Source organism: Geotrypetes seraphini, chromosome 14 (assembly GCF_902459505.1).
Source record: "Geotrypetes seraphini chromosome 14, aGeoSer1.1, whole genome shotgun sequence".
Lineage (NCBI taxonomy): Eukaryota > Metazoa > Chordata > Amphibia > Gymnophiona > Dermophiidae > Geotrypetes > Geotrypetes seraphini.
This window is the reverse complement of record NC_047097.1, coordinates 39,292,313-39,313,208: the sequence shown is the minus strand read 5'-3', so window position 1 is coordinate 39,313,208 and position 20,896 is coordinate 39,292,313. Positions and strand designations below refer to the sequence as shown.

Sequence of the window (20,896 nt, the reverse complement as noted above, 5' to 3'; positions counted from 1 at the left end):
CGCGAGGAGGAGGCAGGCAGAGCAAGTGGCAGCTGAGGGCAGGCGGAGCAAGCGGCGACTGAGAGCAGCAGGAGAGCGGGTGACCGAAGCGAGCAAGGAGGAGGCAGGGGACGGTGGTAGCGAGGAGCGGGTAGCGGTGAGAGTTAGCTCCGCCCACTTGCACCGCGTCACCACCAGCGTCAGCGCCCGGACTCCCCCTTAAAAAGGGGGAGCCAATGGCGCGCAGCAAAGGCGCTCACCTTAGCGAGTGCGCCTTTGCGAAGGAGCCTTGAGAAGGAGCCAGGAGACCAGGCCGCCCAACAGATCAACCTAGAAAGTAAGTCGCAAGTGCTTCTTTCTTCTCACTTTCTTTTTTTCTCTCTTTTTTTCCAGCTAGCTGCACAGCAGGGACCACTTTCGCACACCACACTCCAGGAGACTAGATAGAGAAATGGAAGCAGCAGGAACCCAGAGGAAGAACTGGAAAGCCTGAGGAAGGAGGTCGGTAGACTACAGGACAGGAGCTGGAGGGACACCGCATCTCGGAAGAATTGTACATGACACCTGAGGACCCCATGAGAGAGAGCCATATTGAGGAGCAAGTGAGGGAGCTTGAGAAATTCATCGAGGAGGCCTACAGGAGGGTGGAGGAACAGGACCATCAGCAACACGGACAGGAACCAACAGATGGACGACTGGAACAGCCAGACACCAGGGATGAGGGACCTCACAGAGAAATCGAGCGACCAGAGGAGGCAAAGGACCCTGAGGGAGAAGTACTGAACCACACCGAGGATACTGATCTGAGACCAAAGAGAAACTGAAGATGGGAAAATCTGTAATCATAGTGGGAGATTCAATCCTGAGAGAAGTGGACAGTCACGTAGCAGGGGGGAGAAAGGACCGGCTAGTGACATATCTCCCAGGGGCAAGAACGAAGGACATCATCGACAGAATCGAGAGGATCCTGGAGGAAGCCAAGACGGAAGAGACAGCAGTGATGATCCACGTTGGTACAAATGATGTCGACAGAAGAAATTACAGCAGGACTACACTAACTGAGCAGTTCAAGATCCTGGGAAGGAAACTGAAGCTGAGGACACAGAGGATAGCATTCTCAGAGATCCTGCCAGTACCGAGGGTGAAAAGGCAGACTGAGCTACAAGCAATAAATGCATGGCTGAGGAGATGGTGCGAGGAGGAAGGCTTCCATTTTGTGAGGAACTGAACAACTTTTGGGGGGAAGAACAAGCTCTTCAGGAGGGACGGACTACACCTGAGCACAGCAGGGACCAGACTGCTGGCGAACAACGTTGAGAGAGGAATAGAGCAGGCTTTAAACTGAGAAAAAGGGGAAAGTTGACAGTCGACCTGCAGTTGACATTTCGGATAGGAGTATCAAATAAAGATAGTGAGTGGGGAAAACGCTTGGAAGGAACAAAAGACGAACAAAAGGGGTGCGAAGATCAGGACAAATTAGAGAACAAACAGACGAGCAAACAACAGGAGCTGGAGGAGCGGGTGGAAATGAAGAAATGGGATGAGGACAAAAATGACGTACCACAGGAAAAGGAAGAACGAAACGAAACTCAGGGATTGGCAGCCCATGAGGGGGGCGGAAAGAGGAACAAATCAAAATCACAAGGAAAAGCAGTAGGAAAAGGGAGAAACCAGGACTTAAATTGCTTGTACGCAAATGCTAGGAGCCTAGGGGCCAAGATGGGAGAACTGGAAGTCACAGCCAAAAAGGGGGACCTAGACATCATTGGAATCACAGAAACATGGTGGACTGAGAACAAATGGGACATAGTACTGCCAGGGTACAAACTCTATAGAAGAGACAGGATTCACAAGAAGGGTGGAGGAATAGCACTTTATATAAGGTACACCATTCACTCGACCAGACTGGATACAGCAGCCAAGGCGGAAGGATCCAACAAATTCAAACTAAATGTGGACAAAAACCAAAATTATATGGTTTCATAACACTGTACACACAGTTCCATCCGCTGCAACTCTTAACCTCAGGATCCACACTGGATATCAACAAGACATCTAACGTCCTTTGCATTATACTCAACTCTACCCTATCATATGAATTTCAATTATCCAGCTTAAGGAAGAAAACTTTCTACAATTTGAAAAGACTAAGACTAATCTAACCCTCAGCCATGATTTTGCAAAGTAGGTTTTGTGTGAGAAACAGCATAAAATGCAAAAACATGGCACTTTTATACATTTATGAATAATTTGTGCTATTTTCTGTGCACAGCCCGCTTATGCAAAGTCACTTTGCAGGTTAGGATATCAACCTCTAAATTAGTGGAGAAAATCAAGCAATCATGCATTAAAATATTTTGGTACACACAGTGAACAAAACATGACGTAATGACCAATTTAATAGACTGACTTTAGCAATGACTAATGATGCCACTACGTGCTCTGGTCTCACAAAGACTTGTATGGAGATGGTAAACAATTTAAAAACAAGGAACTAATATTTGAGTCTATTCAGAAACAGAGAGTACATGTTTTATTTTTGCCTCAAGAAATGCACTTAAGTTCCTGTTCTATAGCCAGTCATGTATCACTGTTTAACTGCTGTTATATTCAAACACCGATTAAATTTCTGTAGAGACACAGAATCCTTGAGTGCCTCACGCTAAATTTGCCTAAAATCAATTCCAATGCAACATCCTTTATTCCCTAACAAATCACAGCTTTTTTATTCAACCATTTTATATAAAGTACTTGAAGCCTATTTCCATTCAGATGTAATACAAAGTCTAAGGCTTGGAATGGCTCACTGTAGTGGTGAAGGAAGCGATCAGAGACAAGAAGACTTCGTTTAAGGAATGGAAAAGGTTAAAAACGGACGAAAACTGGAAAAAGCACAAACAGCATCAACTCAGGTGCCATAAGGCGGTAAAAGGGGCCTAAAAGAGACTACGATGAAAAAATAGCCAAGAAGACGAAAAACGTCAAGCCGTTGTAGGTAGATTTATGGGTATAACTAATTAGTGTGACTTAAATAAGTCACGTGCACATCTCGTCTCTAGGAAATCCCATAACTACACTCACGGATTTGGATTTTGCCTGCTTATACGAATACAGAGACCAAAACTATATGAAATATTTTATTATAGATACAAAAAAAATAAAATATATGTTAAGGTGAAATGACCCACGAAGGAAGCGGTGGGGCCATTGGATGACCATAGAATAAAGGGAGTGCTAAAGGAGGACAAAGCCATCACCGACAAACTGAACACATTTTTTGCGTCTGTATTTACCGAAGAGGATATACACAACATACCTGAACCCAACAGGCTATACGCTGGAAACGAAGATAGGAAACTGACAGGGTTGACGGTCAGTCTAGAAGAGGTATGCAGGCAGATTGATAGGCTTAAGAGTGATAAATCCTCGGGACCGGATGGCATCCATCTGAATGTCATCAAGGAAATGAAAGGGACTATAGTTGAACTGTTTCAACTAATAGCCAATCTGTCGATCAAATCAAGAAAGATTCTGGAAGACTGGAAGGTGGCGAATGTTACGCCGATCTTCAAAAAAGGTTCAAGGGGAGATCTGGGAAACTACAGACTGGCGAGTCTGACCTTGGTACCGGGAAAGATGGTAGAGCCGTTGATAAAGGACCACATCATTGATCACCTTGACGGACACGATCTGATGAGGACCAGCCAGCACGGCTTCAGCAAAGGAAGATCTTGCTTGACGAACTTACTGCACTTCTTTGAGGGAGTAAACAAGCGGACAGACAAGGGTGACTCAGTCGACATTGTATATCTGGATTTTCAAAAGGCGTTCGGAAAGGTTCCGCATGAACGACTACTTCGGAAAATTGCGAGCCATGGAATTGAGAGTGAAATACTCACGTGGATTAAAAACTGGCTGGCGGATAGGAAACAGAGTGGGGGTAAATGGGCAATACTCGGACTAGAAGAGCGTCACCAGTGGGGTACCACAGGCCTCGGTGCTTGGACCCGTGCTCTTCAACATATTTATAAACGATCTGAAAATTGGTATGACGAGTGAGGTGATTAAATTTGCAGACGATACGAAGTTATTCGGAGTAGTGAAGACACAGGGGGTTTGTGAAGATCTACAACGTGACATAACCACGCTCGTGAAATGGGCAGCGACATGGCAAATGAGGTTCAACGTGGATAAGTGTAAGGAGATGCATGTCGGCAACAAAAATCTCATGCACGAAGTCCGGGGTGGTACTTCGAGAGACCCCCCAGGAAAGATACTTGGGAGTACTGGTTGACAAGTCGATGAAGCCGTCCGCGCAATGTGCGGCGGCGGCAAAAAGGGAGAACAGAATGGTAGGAATGATTAAGAAGGGGATCACGAATAGATCAGAGAAGGTTATCATGCCCCTGTACCGGGCCATGGTGTGCCCCTCACCTGGAGTACTGCATCCAGCACTGGTCGCCGTACATGAAGAAGGACACGGTACTATTCGAAAGGGTCCAGAGAAGAGCGACTAAAATAGTTAAGGGGCTGGAGGAGTTGCCGTACAGTGAGAGATTAGAGAAACTGGGCCTCTTCTCCCTTGAAAAGAGGAGACTGAGAGGGGACATGATTGAAACATTCAAGATACTGAAAGGAATAGACTTAATAGGTAGAGACAGGTTTGTTCACCCTCTCCAAGGTAGAGAGAAAGAGAGGGCACTCTCTAAAGTTAAAAGGGGATAGATAGGTCATAGGAATAGTCAAGGCCCATTGCACAGGTGATGGGCCTAGAGGGCCGCCGGGCGGGATGGACCTCTGGTCTGACCTAGCGGAGGCAAATTCTTATGTTCTTATGTAAGGAAGTTCTTCTTCACCCAGAGTGGTGGGGAACTTCCGGAGTCTGTTGTAGGGGAAAACACCCTCCAGGGATTCAATACAAAGTTGGACAAGTTCCTGCTGAACTGGAACATACGCAGGTGAGGCATTTAGAGCACTGGTCTTTGACCTAGGGGCCGCCGCGTGAGCAGACTGTTGGGCACGATGGACCACTGGTCTGACCCAGCAGTGGCAATTCTTATGTTCAGGCTTCACTGAGATAAATTATTAAAATCAGCTTTTATTAATTTGAATACAGAGGATCCTGAGGTATTCATTAAGACAAGCTAGCTCCTTTTCATCAAGAGCAAAATTTTAATCCACACATTAGGCTGAAATTTAACTTTTCTCAATACAGTCATTTTTCTTTTCAAGATGGCACCAGGTTAGGTAGTTGGTGATGGTGCCTCACTCCCTTGTGTATCTTATTTTTGACTCTCTTGTTTATCTTATTTTTTATTTTACTTCTAGTTTTTCATCCCCATCTTGTTAGTTTTTTAACCTTTCGGCTTTATTTTGTTTACTTTTAGTTTTGACTCGATATAAATCTGTTGAGGCTGGACGATAGAATAAAATTGCAGATTATAAGTTATCTCATTGGATCCATTAGTTGGGTTCTAATGGCTATAATGGCAGTGGGCCTCATACCTATCTTTTTGTCCCCGGGTTGAAGTTGTGCCAGCTGCTCTAGGATCGGAAAGTTGTGGTCCTCTTTGCCTTGCCTGATAAGATGTGGTGGTCGAAGTGTAGTGGAGGGTGATGATGGAAGGAGATTGTTGCTCCCTGTGGGTGGCGGTCAGAGAAAGGATGGTACATCAGAGCTCAGAGGCGGTGCTTCTAAAGAGAGGGCGGCCTCTGAAGGATTCCGTGTGCGGCCGAAGAAGGAGCAATCATCCTACCTCGGAGCTAGCCTGTTCATCGGAAAGACCCCATTGTGATCAACGATATCTTTAAGAGCAGCTATCGTGTAGCAGTTGGCTGTCTGGCCTGCCTGCCATACTTTCCCGGCATCGAATTGGAGGATTGTGGCCGGCCTGCATTGTAGTTTCATCGTACCAGTCTACATCATTTTGTCTATTCTGATTTTTTTTTAGTTATTATCTTCTTGTTTTATTTTTAGTTTGTTTTATGTTCTATTGGATCTGTCAGGAGCTGGCATGGAGATGTCCTGTCACCTTCTGTCTACAGCAGTTATTTGGCTCCCAGCCTTTTGAAAAGGTTGATTGTGGCTGGCTTCACAGACACTAAAATCTGAACTTTTTGAAATATGGATTGTTTAATTTCTGATAGGATCTTATTTTTTATTTTAACTGTAACTATTCTTTTGGTCAATGAGGAGGCTAGCTACGTTTGAACTCTGTACTATGACAGACTCTATTCTGTACAGATGTAGCCACTGAGGTCTATACTACTTTATCAAAGAAGAAAAATGATGAATTGAAAGTACAATAATAACATAAATGAATTGCCTCTGGCTTACTATGAAATACTGAAATTAAGATTACGGTATATTGGATAAACTTATGATACCAAAGGTTCTTTAACATCTAATATATAACTAAATGAGGTTATTTTTGATTGCTGACATTTTGGACAATACCTCATAAAACATCGAAATTTAAATAGATAGCCATTAATTTCTATTTGATACATGAACAACATACGTAATTCTATAAGTTATGCACATGTGATTCCTGTCCAGACTCCACCTCTCAGTATGCCCATCTGCCAATTACGTACTATGAAAGATATGCATATTTACAGAATAGGGCTTCAACATAATTTTGACATCTAAGCACATATAAGCACACATAAGCACAGATATGCCATTATTCTAATCACTTATGCACGTAAACAGCATGTAAATGTCAGTGCCCACTTTACAGAATTACTCCCTAAAGACTTACATGAGAACTGAATTGTCTTTTCTTACAACAAAATTTCTCTCTTAAGAAAACAACTCTTCCCCTTTCATGAATACTTAGGAGATCCTTCAGTATGACCTACCATTAACGCACAAATGCTTGAGTTTGCTAAAGGCAGCCTGAACTTCCTGGATATTTGGCAAACTTTTATCCAAATCTGATTTGTAAACATCATTCCTCTGTGGATGGCTTCTCATGATTGCATTACAAATCCTAATAAAGAAAAAAAGAACATGATACATTATGAACTTCTCCCCAAATTCTGTATATGGTTTTTTAAAGTTGTGTACATACATCAGTGCATGTAGCAGTAGTTAATGTACACACACAACTTAACTAATCAATTGGGCTAATTGGCACCAATTCACAATTAATATTTTGTAACTGATGCTAATTAGGACTAATTAAAAGTTATGCACACAACTTGGAAAATGCGATTCTGTGAAAAGTATGTACCAGTTGCAGTGTGTGAATTTGAAAAGGGGGCATGGCCAGGGGCAGGTTGGGGGTGTTCCTAAAAGTTAGGCACATTGTTATAGAATACACCTGATGCGTGAACAAATTGGGCCAAGGCATTTAGGCCTGGTTTTATCTGGCCTAAATGCCTGCGCCTAAGTTATGTGCTGTACATTGGCGCTAAGTGTGATACTATAAAAGGTACATGCATCTTGTAAAATTGTGCTAAGCGCCAATTTTTTTTTAGGCCCCCTATATAGAATATGACTCTTTATGTTGATCTGTCAATAAAGTTGATGACAATGAGATATATGGAATATTGGAATAATTTGCAATTGATGGGTTTCTGTCATATGTAGCCAGTTTATAGCTTTAAGACTTTTTCACAACTTTGTTGTTCAGAGTGGCTCATAAAAAATGGTAAAAAAAGAATCCAAGGTAGCTGGTTAATTTTTTTGTTTTGTTTCAGGAGCTAAGAAACTGCTATTACGAAGATATAATCTCACCTTGAGGACCACAACCCAGTCTTATTTATTTTCTTTCTTTCTTTCTTTCTTTCTTCCTTCCTTCTATCTATCTATCTAAAAAAAAGATTTATTTACATACTTCCTCCGCTGTATGTAAATAGATCTCGTACATTGTCATTGTGGGAATCCTGAAAACCATACTGGGTTGCAACCCTCGAGAACCAAGTTTTGACTCCTTGTCTAATCAAACAACTATCTCTCCACTTTATTCAAGAAAAAAACGACAAAATTTTAATAAATTTCTCCTAGTACTCCTATCAACAGGAATAACAACCAGCAGCAGTTAGGATCTGCGTACAGATAGCCTGGATTTGGCGTTAAGGCCCTAAAGCAGTGGTTACTGGCCACGAAATGATTGTCGGCCTGGCATGTTTGTGTTCAGTGGTATTTACCATTAATTATTCTCGGCTATTTTTTTGCTCCCACCTGCTAACTTTAAACTTGTGCGAAAGTTTTTTGCCTATGATGCTTTGGTGGAAGAGTGTTGGTACACCTCTCTGTTTGTCTGAGGCTTTTCTTTGGCTTAAGTAATAAGCTAGCTTTCTTGGCTTGTGTGGTGCTTTTGTTTTGGAGTGATATTTTTGAATTTTTGTACTATACTTCCCTCTATTCCTCCCTGTTTTTTGTGCTTGAAAAGACATGCATAATTGCTACGTTCATCCCCACTGCACCTACTCTCAATTCCAAGGAATATCTGTACTGCAAAAACCAAGCATGTTCTTTTCCAGATACCTACTTTTTATGTGTGTATACAGCAAAGCAAATTTTAGGAGCACGTGCTTGAACACACAGAATGCTATTCTATCTGTTTAAAGTAGATTAGAAAATTACTCTCATAATGGAAAATAAGATCTGCCAACTGACAAGTAAAGCAACAAATATTGAGAGAGGTAGGAGACTATTGCTCTTGTATCTGCTTACTCGTAGCAAGAAAAACTGAATTTTAGCTGTGGTCCTTTCAACTTTTCTCCGATTTTTACTCAGTATTACCTTTTTCTTTTTTGCAATCACTACTATATACCAATATGTTAATGAAAACGTATAGGCTACACAAAAATCACAGCACTTGCCAGGAAACAGACGTTTTGTAAAACATCCTGCAACATTTCTAATTTAAATAAAACTAAATCAACTAGGACAATACAAGAATTATTTTATATTTCATTTTTACATTGACCCCAAGGGGCACCAAAAGGCAATCCAAGATGTTGATGAGTGAGACACGTATCTGTTTGTATTCATCCGTCTCCTGTGCTAATTTCTATTTTCATAATGCCTAATCCACGTAATAATTAATGTGACAATAACATATCATAAACAGTGTGCTCAAAGTTACCCATAGTCACTCACATATAATTTTGGATGAGCAACTGTGGGTAACGTCAAGCAGTGTTTATGGTATGTTTTTTTGTCACACTAATATTACGTGCATTCACTATATATATATATGTTTATGTCACATTATTATCTAATCTGCAATTTCTGAGTCACTCTGTGGCTAACAAGATTCAAGGCGACTTACAATTTGAGAGATTAACAATGTGTTTAGGAGTATATAGTAAATATAGAGCAAATAACATACTGTGCGGAGGATCATCAAAATACTAAGAAGCGGGCTATTACAGATGGATACTGTATACCGAACAGAGCCTACATTTATAATTCCATTAGAAACAATTAGGAAGAGGAGTAAGACTGCTTTGTTTCATGGGGTAGGGAACTCCGGTCCTCGAGAGCCATATTCCAGTCGGGTTTTCAGGATTTCCCCAATGACTATGCATCAAAAGCAGTGCATGCAAATAGATCTCAAGCACATTCATTGGGGAAATCCTGAAAACTCGACTGGAATACGGCTCTCGAGGACTGGAGTTCCCTACCCCTGGTCTATACTTTAGAGTGAATTTCCTCAATGAGATGGGTTTTTAACTTCCTCTGAAATCTGAGGTAGGTGGTCCCGGCTTTAATGGTTGTAGGGAGTCTGTTCCAGATCTTCGTACTGATATAGGTGAATAGTGAATTAACGTGCTTATATTTGACTCCTTTTGGTGAGGGAAGAATTAGAAGGAGCTTATTGAGATTTCTGGCTGAAGTTGCTCAGGAATTGATGAAGAGATCTGCGAGAGGTTCAGCAGAATTTGCATATAGGTTACACATGATAGCTTGAGGGTAATGCATGCACTGATAGGTAGCCAGTGTGATGGTTCAAATTTTCTCAATTTGAATTTTAGTCTTATTGATGTGTTTTGTATTAGCTGTAGTTTGTGGATGAGAATAGTGTTTATCCCTATGTAAAAGAAATTACAATAGTCTAGTTGAGATACTACTAGCATTTGTGCCAGTTAGGCGAAGTGGCGGTTAGGGAAGAATGGTCTGACTCCAAGGAATTTGGAGGTTTTGTCATTATTTAGTGTGGTTCCTGTTGGTAGGACAATAGACGTAAGGGCTGTTTGTAAGAAGCTGTAAAACCATAGTATGTTGGTTTTTGAAGAATTTAGTTTGAGTTTGTTGAGCGTGGCCCACGTATATATCTTGTCTATCAAATAACCAAACAACCTTGTTCGCAGAAGATTCCCAATACTCAAAAATATTCAATTAAATTATGAAAGAGAATGTCAATAGTAGGAACAAACCTTTCTAATGTAAAGTATCCTGGTGGTACCACGCGTTTAGCGTTAAACAGTGAAATTTATACGCGTCCACCACTACACCATTTTCTCACTTTAAAAAAATGTTTTATTTTTAATTTTGTATAAATCTTAGGAAATCTCTCATTATATGTATATATAAAAAATTATTGGTGCATAAAAAAACAGTTTAACTACTCGCTTATTCACCAGTATATAATCTAATATTTCAGGGAGAAATCACTTAGCTGATCTTTTTAAGAAGTACAGTGTGGCTTCGAACTACCTGGACAGAGTTCTCCATTTTGTCTCTTTATCAGGGGTAGACACCTACTTTTCTGTTCTAAGCTGCTAGCTCGTTTCAAAAATCCAATTGACTCTCCAACCGATGTGAAGCTGAGTGATTAGTTCCCACTACTGACATTCTCTTTCATAATTTAATTGAATTTTTTTTGAGTATTGATGATTGCTGTACATCTTTTGGGAATTTCCTGCAAATGAGATTTTTTTGGTTATTTGATACATTGGGTCACCTCTTTTGAACACTCAGACCATCTTGAGAGACTCTATTCGACAGTGAATATCTTGTCTATGCTATTACTGTACCTATGCTATGCTGTACCTCAAATACGATGACTTTGTATTGTACCACTTCACTGTTTGTCCAGCACCTCTTATTGTAAACCGCCTCGAACTATCATGGCTTTGGCGGTATATAAAAAAATAAATTATTATTATTAGATATTCTCTGACAGGTATCGTTGGAGTTGCATTTGATAAGGATAAGAAGGAGAATGTCATCAGCATAAGATAGTAGGCATTTGTTATTGTTGAAGTGAATGTTGCCCAGTGAACTCAAGAAAAATATTGGGGAGAGTTTTTTGAAATGTTTTTCTGGATCTTTGCCAAGTTATTTGAATTTGGGAATGCCACAGAACGCATTCCAATTTTGGAGAAAGCCTCATTTTTCCAGATGAGGCAGCTCCTGTTTCGTAAGAAGCCTTTGAACCATTTGAATACATTGCCCATGATGCCTATTTTGCTGAGTTTGGTTAAGAGAAGGTGATGATTGACAGAATCAAAAGCAGCAGAGATGTCAAACTGGAGTAAGACAGCTTGGTGTCCCATGCTTAAAACTTATTTTATTTTGGTAATTAATATTAGCAGAAGTTCAGTACTATGTTGTGGGCAGAAACCAAACTGTGTGGGATGAAGGTAGGAGTGTTTATCAATATAGGTAGAGTTGATTGCACACATGTACTTCTAGAAGTTTAGTGAGTATTAGGATGCCAGCAAAGAGTCGACAATTTGAAGGATTTGAAAGGTCAACATTCTGGGACTTCGGAAAGGGAGTGAGTGGGATCTGACCCATTAGGGGTGATAAAAGATGCAATAGGTTGTTCAGAAGGTTAGTGATCCAGGCAATGATGTAGTCTGGGGCGGCTGCTAATAGGTAGGTGGGGCATTTATCAAGGATGTTGCTGCAAGTGGAAAATTTCTTTTTGTGTCAGAAGCAAATTTCAAGTTTATTAGTTTTTAATATACCGACCATCAACAAATATCTGGCCGGTTAACAATAAAATTTAAAAGGGTAAGAAAGATAAAAAAATAAAATAATAGGCATTTAAAAATAAATAGAGTGAACATAGATAACATCAACTGGACAAACTTGAAAGTGAGGGTAAAAGGGAAGGGAGGGGAAAAGTTACATATTTGAGAAGAAAAGGAGAAAGTGGGAATGGGATAAAACGTATAGGGTAGGGTCGCTTTGTTAAAGCGGTTGGTTGCTTAAAAGAGAAAAGGAAGAAAAAAAAAATTTTTTTATAAAAGGAAAACAGAAGGTAAGTCTAAACACAGCCGAATGTGTCACGAAATAGAAAAGTCTTAAGGCTTATCTTGAATTTGTCTAGATGTTGTTCATCGCGGAGTTGCTGTGGCAGAGAATTCCATAGCGTTGGGGCAGCTACTGCGAAATTTATTTTCTGGGTGTAATAAAAGTCTTTTATGGAGGGAATAAAGAGAAGCTTTTGATCAGTTGACCTTAGAGTGCGTGGGGAACATTGGGGAATGAGAAGCTTATCAAGAAATGAGGGCTGGTGAGAGAGTTTTATTTTGAAGGAGAGTAAGATGATTTTATAGGTGATACGGTGAGTGATGGGGAGCCAGTGTGCCTCTTTTACAAGAGGAGTAACATGGTCAAATTTGCCTATTTTGTAAATGAGTTTTATTGCTGTGTTTTGTATTAATTGTAGGTGTCGGATTTCTTTTTGGGGGAGACCGTTGAGAAGAGAGTTGCAATAATCTAAGTGTGAGATGACTAAGGAATGAATCAGGATATTGATTGAATCGGTCTCTAGAATTGAAATTAGTGACCGAATGATGCGGAGTTTGAAGAAACAGATTTTTGCGACCGAACTAATATGGTCGTGGAAAGTAAGATCCCTATCAATGATGACGCCTAATAGTTAGGAGCATAAGGATGCACCAGATTTGGTCAGCAGTGCAGGGGTCAGTTGTTACCAAGGGTGGTGAGGGTGTTGGAGCTACAGTGATTTCTGTTTTCTCAACTTCTGTTTGCACAGCTTTTATCTTATTTAGGACAAAGTCAGCAAGGGTCTGAGCATTAGGTTGTGAGTTGCAATCAGAGAGTCCTAGTTCTGGGGATATGATCGAAACATTCAAAGTACTGAAGGGGATAAACTTATTACATAAGGACAGGTTGTTCACCCTCTCCAAGGTAGGGAGAATGAGAGGGCACTCTCTAAAGTTGAAAGGGGATAGATTCCGTACAAACGTAAGGAAGTTTTTCTTCACCCAGAGAGTGGTAGAAAACTAGAACGCTCTTCCGGAATCTATCATAGGGGAAAATACCCTCCAGGGATTCAAGACAAAGTTAGAAAAGTTCCTGATGAACAAGGACGTACGTTGGTAGGGCTAGTCTCAGTTAGGGCGCTGGTCTTTGACCAGAGGGCCACTGCGTGAGCGGACTACTGGGCATGATGGACCACTGGTCTGACCCAGCAGCGGCAATTCTTATGTTCTTATGGGGTGCGGTCATGGCACGTACTGAGCGAAAGAGCTTATGGTAGTGGTTAGAGCTACAGTCACAGCAACCTGAAGATGTGGGTTCAAACCCCACATTGCTCCTTGTGACCCTGGGCAAGTCACTTAATCCTCCACAGCCCCAGGTACATTAGGTAGATTATGAGCCCACTGAGACAGATAGGGAAAATGCTTGAAGTACCTGTATGTAAGCCACTTTGAGTGTGGTTGTATAACTACAAAAAAGGTGGTATCCAAGACCCAATCCCTTTTTAGTATTAAAGTTATTGCTTTCTATTTCACGTGCATAGTAGGCTTTTTTTGCTTTAGCAACATTGTATTTGTACTTATTGATTGCTATTCTTCCAGGCAGTTTTAGTTTTATGATCGGGCGAGTGTCTTTTTTGCCACTGCCTCTCAAGTTTATGGCATATTTGTTTTTCTGTTTTTAATTGTTTGGTAAACCAGGGGGAGATTTTGGAAGTTCTAGTGTTGAGATAGCATAGGGAAGCTATTGAATCCAGTGTGTCAGCATCATAGAGGTGGTATCTGAGGTAGAAGTTAGCGTCTCAGAAATTTTATTCCAGAATTGATTGCTATTGTTCATACCTCTTGTCAAGGTTTTTTTGGTAGGACTTCCCATAGGATGTACTTCCCATAGGGAGAGGCTGAAGGACAACAGGAAGTGGTCTGAGCAGAGAAGATCGCTCCTGCCTCAGTTCACCGCTGGATCACCAAGGAACTGAAAGATATGCAGGGGAGGTGGGAGGGAGGTAAATGTTGTTGCAGTCGGCCGGGACAGGAAGCAGGAGGGTTCCCTCCTGTCCCGGCCCATCACTGGACCACCAGATCTTACGGCAGGCCTGATGGAGGCCTGCAACAGGTCCAGGAGGGGGGAGTGGGTGGGTGCTGACCCGAATATAAGCCGAGCTCCCAATTTTGGGCCCCAAAATCTTGGCTTATATTTGAGTATATACAGTACTTTGGTTTTGCTTGATCAGTTGTATTTTAAGAGCTGCACAAAGAAGCTTGCTAAGAAGCCCGCCTTTTGGCTTGCGCTTTAAGTGATGCACTGCTAGGTGTGTCACCTTAAATGGGGGTCACACTGCACGTTGTAGGGGCAGAATGATTCTCCTGCGCCGGCCCAACTCACTGTGCTCCCCATCGTCACTGGATTAAGTGAAGGCAGCTCCTTGGGAATAGAGCTGCTTTTTCAAATTTGGAGCCTCAGGAAGTTGTTCTCCAATGGGGTCACGCAGCACGTGTGTTGGAGGGGCCGAGCGACTCTCCCACACCAGCCCGACTCACTGCGCTCCCCGACATTGCTGGCTTAAGTGAAGGTAACTCCTGGTGGAGCATTCCGAAAACAGAAATAAGCATGGGAGACAGATGGTGAAAGACTGTGGCACTTATCTACTGACATTCAACATCTTCCGATTGTCTTTTGGTGTCTCCTTAAGGCAGTGGTCTCAAACTCAAACCCTTTGCAGGGCCACATTTTGGATTTGTAAGTACTTGGAGGGCCTCAGAAAAAATAGTTAATGTCTTATTACAGAAATGACAATTTTGCATGAGGTAAAACTCTTTATAGTTTATAAATCTTTCCTTTTGGCTAAGTCTTAATAATAATAATAATAATACTGTCATTTATAGCTAAAGAGATATGATCAAGAAACTGTTTTATTTTACTTTTGTGATTATGATAAACATACCTAGGGCCTCAAAATAGTACCTGGCGGGCCGCATGTGGCCCCTGGGCCACAAGTTTGAGACCACTGCCTTAAGGTAATTTAAATATAATTGTTTTATTATAGAGGTTGGTCTAGTTTTGTTTGTGCTTCTATTGGGACACTGTCACAATGTTTTACGACATTTTTAATTTGATTCATTTCTCAATTGACCAAAGTGCTTTACAATCTAGTAAAACATGTAATAAAATAACAATACATAACATCAATTACCATTCTATAAATGTCACAAGCCTTATTGAGAATATCCTGTATGTTTAGTTTTAAATATCTAAGTAAATCAACAGACCAAAATAAAAAAAACATTCTACAGCCTCCTGCTATTCAAATCCAACCGAGAAAGTAACTGTATGCTATAGAATTTGCTTTAGATTTGTACATCATCAGTTAAATGGAAACAAAGCAAGAACAATACATGGCAAATTCTCTACACCACAATGAGAACAATGCAATCTTTCAAAGGAGCACAATTATTTGCTTCACCATAGGAAGCTGCACAGCAAGCGTCTGGAATATTAATCTGCCTCAAACGGTTCACAATGAGATACGACGTCAGCATATCAGAGTGGGCTGTGAGCAAGTACTGCAGAAAAAGCTGAGTATTTTCTAGAGACATGCCTAGTTAAAAATGATGTATTAATCAACCTCTCTAAATTTTATTGTTAACCGGCCAGACATTTGTTTGATGGTCGGGATATTAAAACTAATAAACTTGGAAACTTACCTTTGGTCTATTTTCCTTTGTTGCAGCATATCTTTTATGTTAGCCATACGTACAAGTGCACTTCCATTGGGGTGATTCCAACACCACAACTAGATACAGAAAAATAAGGCCAATGGTAAGAGACAACAAAGCAAGCTTCCAGCCCAACAAATGTTGGTGTGCATATTTACTTGTGAGTCTAAGGGGCCCTTTCAATGAAGTGCACTGTTTTGCACTTAGCTCATTTTAATTTCTGCTGTTAAGGCAGGCTATGTGCAAAGGCTGGGTGCTAATTATTGGGAGCATGCCCAGCATATCCTCTGTAATTACTGCACTGAAAACTGAACCAATGTGCATAAACCTTGCAGCAGTTAGTGCAATTGCACAAAGCACCTTCTACTGAGGTGGCGCTAAGTGAATCTGCACTAACTGCAAAAGTAGCAGCACACAGTATGTATAGCATGCTAACTGTAATATGAAGTCCACATCAATTTTCTGCCATAATCCGCCTAGTTCCCGCCCCTCCTAACATATGCAGCTAACGCATAAATTAACCTGTGCTAGCCACCATGCCACCATTGTACCAGTTGGCATTCTTATACTGAAGTAATTCACATGTGCTAATTTGCACGTTAATCACTTACTGCACTTTATTAAAGGAACCTTTAAATCTTGCAAAATACTCAGGTGCAAATGGAGTTTCCCCAACTGACCGGTTTCTTGACTCTACTATTCGTATATTTCCTGATATTTCTCAGGTGTCACAGCAGTGAAGGAAGGATTTCTTGGCCCTTAGCGCAACTTGTATTGTAAAATTTCCTGCAAAGTGTTCTATTTCTTATCTTGGTAAAAAGGTGTTTTCTTTAAGTTGTTATAACTAATGATTGTCATCTTACTGCAATCAGCACGAACCAGCTGTAGGTTCTGTCTGATTTTAACTGCTACACTCTTTATTTTGTCCTTTTTTCAGTTATTTTCTGTGGGCTAAATAATTACGAGTTCAATTTTCCTCAAATAATTTACTTTTGAAATGTTTTTCTGGATCTTTGCCAAGTTATTTGAATTTGCTTGATTGTAATAGTCAATAAGCTAAATAACTTAAAAAAATATATAGTGCTGTAGGTGACATACTTTTGCTGTGGGAAGAGGGGAGACCTGCCTTGCCTCCTGCAGCGCTGCGGGGCACGTGGAACTAGATGGCAATACTTATCCTGTATCTGAGACAGTGGTAAAACTACCAAATTTGTCTTGCCTCATCCTGAAGTGATCAGACTTCAGACAATATGGTGAGCTATTTTTAATTTATGTAAGACTTTATCCACATAAAACTTTGTAATAGACATGTCTGTTAAAAAATTGCAGAAGAGAGTTAGTGATAATGAAACAAAAATGTCTTATTTGATGGAAGTTATCTAAACTAGAAGAATCTATAGTTCATTTGAAATCGATGGACTCTGCTCTAGCTAAAGATAATACACTTCTTAAGAATAAGTTAGAGCAGTATTCTTCAACCACCGGCCTATGGACCAGTGCCGGTCCACAGAAATTTCCTGCCAGGCCACAGGGCCGCCATGTGCATCAAGCCCAAAACAGTGTTCTCCAACCGCCAGTTCGTGGTGCGATTGATGCGGCGTTATCTACTGGCCAGCTCCCTCTTCCTCACTGACTCAGTGCACAAAGCCACAGGCAGCGGCTCCTACGCACGTCCAGAGCCTGAACTGAAAGCCTTCTCTCTGATGTCGCAACATCAGAGGGAAGGCTTCCAGATGGCCCACGACTTAGCTCAGTGTTCTTCAACCGCCAGACTGCAGACTGATGCTGGTCCACAAAATAATTCTTTTATTTCTGCCGGTCCATAAAAGGTTGAAGAACACTGAGCTAGAGATCTCGAAAAATACAATACAAGCATGTAATTTTAGACTTATAAAGTTTCTTTGACTGCCTTCTATATCACCTAGAGTTATTCATTACATATCTAAAAGAAATATTGAATGTACCACCTGATAACACTCCTCCTATTTCAAAAATTTATTATATTCCCAATCAAAGGAGCCTTGGAGGTGGTCCTCAATTAGAAATAGTTCAACCTACTGAACTTTTGGATATTTCTGCTCTAGTGGGTACTTTTGATACTGAACTTGTTCAATCAGTGACATTATTAGTCACATTTGCTTTAGTAACTAATAAAGACTGGTTGTTAAGACTATATTTCAAACATAATAAGAAGACATTTCTTAACCTCAAAATTGTTAAGACTTGCTATACTACAGATGAAGGCCATATTTTTTTTAATATAGATCTCATAAAAGTAGAAATCTGTAATTAAAAAAAAAAAAGATTATCTCCACAAGGGGATTAATTGAGGGAGGAAACAGAACCTCAAGTTTCAAGTTTATTTCAAATTTACTATACCGCCCACTCGAACCTTCTGGGCGGTGTACAAAACACCTTAACATTATACCAATTAAAAAATAATTTAGTCTAAAACAAACCAGGGGGAGAAAAAAAAATAGATCAAGAACGATTAACAGACACGGATGAACAGGGACAACAGAACTGGATACTTAAAGATTGAATTTTGGGGTAATCGGCTTGCTGTCTCTGTCTCTTCATAGTTACCCATTTCTTTTGATTATGTACTCGGTCCATGTTCACTTAGACTTCTGTGGCGTCACAATTGTTGCAGTTTTCCCAGATGTGGCAAGACCCAAACAACTGTGACAAGACCCAGATGTGGCAAGACCCAGACAACTACTCCCAAAAAGGGGGTGGAAAAGTAGGTGCGTCTTATGGAGCAAAGACGACCCCCCCCCCCTCCCGGTACATTTTTAAAACACCGCCCGCCCTTTAAAAACATGGCCTGCCCGCCGGCCCTTCCTTTAAAACACCCCCCCAGCAGTACCTTTTAAAACACCCCTTAAGTCTGATGGTCCAGCGGTGTATGGGCCGGCAGGAGGATGCTTTCTGTGCTGCTGCCTGGGCCCGCATCGCTTTCTGAACGGCTGGGGGGGATAGGGTGTAGAGGCCGGCTGGGAGGAGAGCCTGGCAGGGAAGGTGGGACAGGGTGTAGAGCCTGGCAGTGAAGGGGGACAGGGTGCAGTACCTGGCAGGGAAGGGGGACAGGGTGCAGAGCCTGGCAGGGAAGAGGGGATAAGGTGCAGAGCCTGAGTGTGGGGTTGAGTGCAGAGCCTGGCAGGGAGTGAGGGAGGCTTGGTGCACAATTTGGTTCAGAATGTTTTTTTTCTTGATTTCCTCCTCTAAACCTAGGGTGCATCTTATGGTCAGGTGCGTCTTATGAAGCAAAAAATACGGTAGTTTCATTATAAGGCTATATAACATTGGTTTCAAGCTTTTTCTTTCCATGCACCTCATCTCTAGAATAACTTCTAATCTGTTACCAGAAGCTCCCAACTTGAGCTATTTGAGGGTCTTCTTAAAGACACATTTCACCCAAAGTGATTTCCCAGATACATAAAATATTCGGAGTAATTTTTAGTGGCACCAGCCACTGCATTAATGTAAATGCCAGCACTTAAATGAATAGACATATAATGCAGTCAGTATATCTGCCACCACTATCCAATTAGTTTAGGGGTGCAGTTATTAATGTGAACTACCACTAAGATGTGTAGTTTTACCAATAACTTGTGCTATTTAGCACAAGTCCCATTTTATGTAAGAATGGTTAGATATTTAACTGAAAAAAATAATAAAGTTATTATCCTTTCTTTTAAATGTTTTTAGGATTATAAACCATTCTGACTTGTTTCTTGAGAATGGTATTTAAAACTTTATAAGCAGCCATAAATCACAACCTAGTTACCAATAACAGAAGTGAACAGTTAAATAACACATCTTAATGATAGCCCACATTCATAACGCCCCCCTTAGTCCTACTTGATCCCCACACTTTAGCTTGCACATGTCCAGATAATTTTCAAACACAAGGTGCCCATACACATTTTGCTTTTGAATATCAGATAAAATATACCTTCTAAAATAGTGCAAATTATACAGATTCTCTAAATACATTTTAGGGAGCTGAATCTTTCTAAGTGCATTTTCAGCCCCACAAAATGTCCTGATAGACTATCATAAAAAACAAAAATATATACATTACATTACATTAGTGATTTCTATTCCGCTTGTGCCTTGCGGTTCTAAGCGGATTACAAATTAGAAGATATCTGGACATTACCGAGAGAATTGTATAACAAAGATTCATGTACATTACATGATACAGTTGATAGTTACAAATTAGAGGATATCTGTATTTATCCGATGGAATTACATAGTAAAGATTCAAGTACTTACAGGAAACAGTGGAGAATAACAATATATTCGGGTAGCTGAGGAGGATAACCTAACATTGAAGGGATAAGTTTATTGGATACATGTGGTAGATGCTTATTTAGCGGTCTGGATATTTTTTGGTTGGTATGATTCGAGGAATTGACTAGTGTGTTATTCACAGGGGAGAAAGCATGTACGAGTGGGAGGAGATTAGTAAGTAAGGATGTGTTTTTTGAACAGAACTGTTTTGATTTCTTTTCGAAACACTTTGATGTCTGTTGTTTTGATCATCAGTTTGGTGATGGTGGGGTCAATTTTCGCTGCCTGTGTCGCCAGGAGGCTGTCGTAAAGTTTCTTAAGTCGGGTACCATTATGAGGGGGGAAGGTGAATAGGTTCTGAGTTCTCCTTGATCTGGGTGAGTGGTAGCGGTGTAGGCGGTTGTTTAGGTAGCTGGGGGCAGTGCCATGGGTTACTTTAAATAGTAGACAATAGAATTTGAACTGAGTTCTTGCTTTTATCGGAAGCCAGTGCGCGTCTACATAGGCGGGAGTGATGTGGTCAAATTTGCTAAGTGAGTAGATGAGTCTGATGGCAGTATTTTGTTCGGTCTGTAGTTGTTTTATCATGTTGTTTGGGCAAGGTAGATAGAGGCTGTTGCAGTAATCTAAGGTACTAAGTATGACGGATTGTACAATGAGCTTGTAGTGTTCTTTGGTAAGGAATTTTCTTATTTTTCTTAGG

At 40.8% G+C, this 20,896-nt stretch overlaps 1 protein-coding gene across 2 annotated transcripts in view; it reads right to left on the bottom strand.

Moving 5' to 3' along the window:
• Window positions 1-20,896, bottom strand: part of MTMR10 (myotubularin related protein 10) — a 136,850-nt gene that overhangs the window by 34,152 nt on the left and 81,802 nt on the right. For both annotated transcript variants that reach the window (XM_033919527.1, XM_033919528.1), the window contains exons 9-10: window positions 15,883-15,971; window positions 6,844-6,974 (exon numbers count right to left, since the gene is read on the bottom strand). In XM_033919527.1, the coding sequence (XP_033775418.1) occupies window positions 6,844-6,974; window positions 15,883-15,971 (220 nt within the window). The remainder of the gene's footprint in view (window positions 1-6,843; window positions 6,975-15,882; window positions 15,972-20,896) is intronic.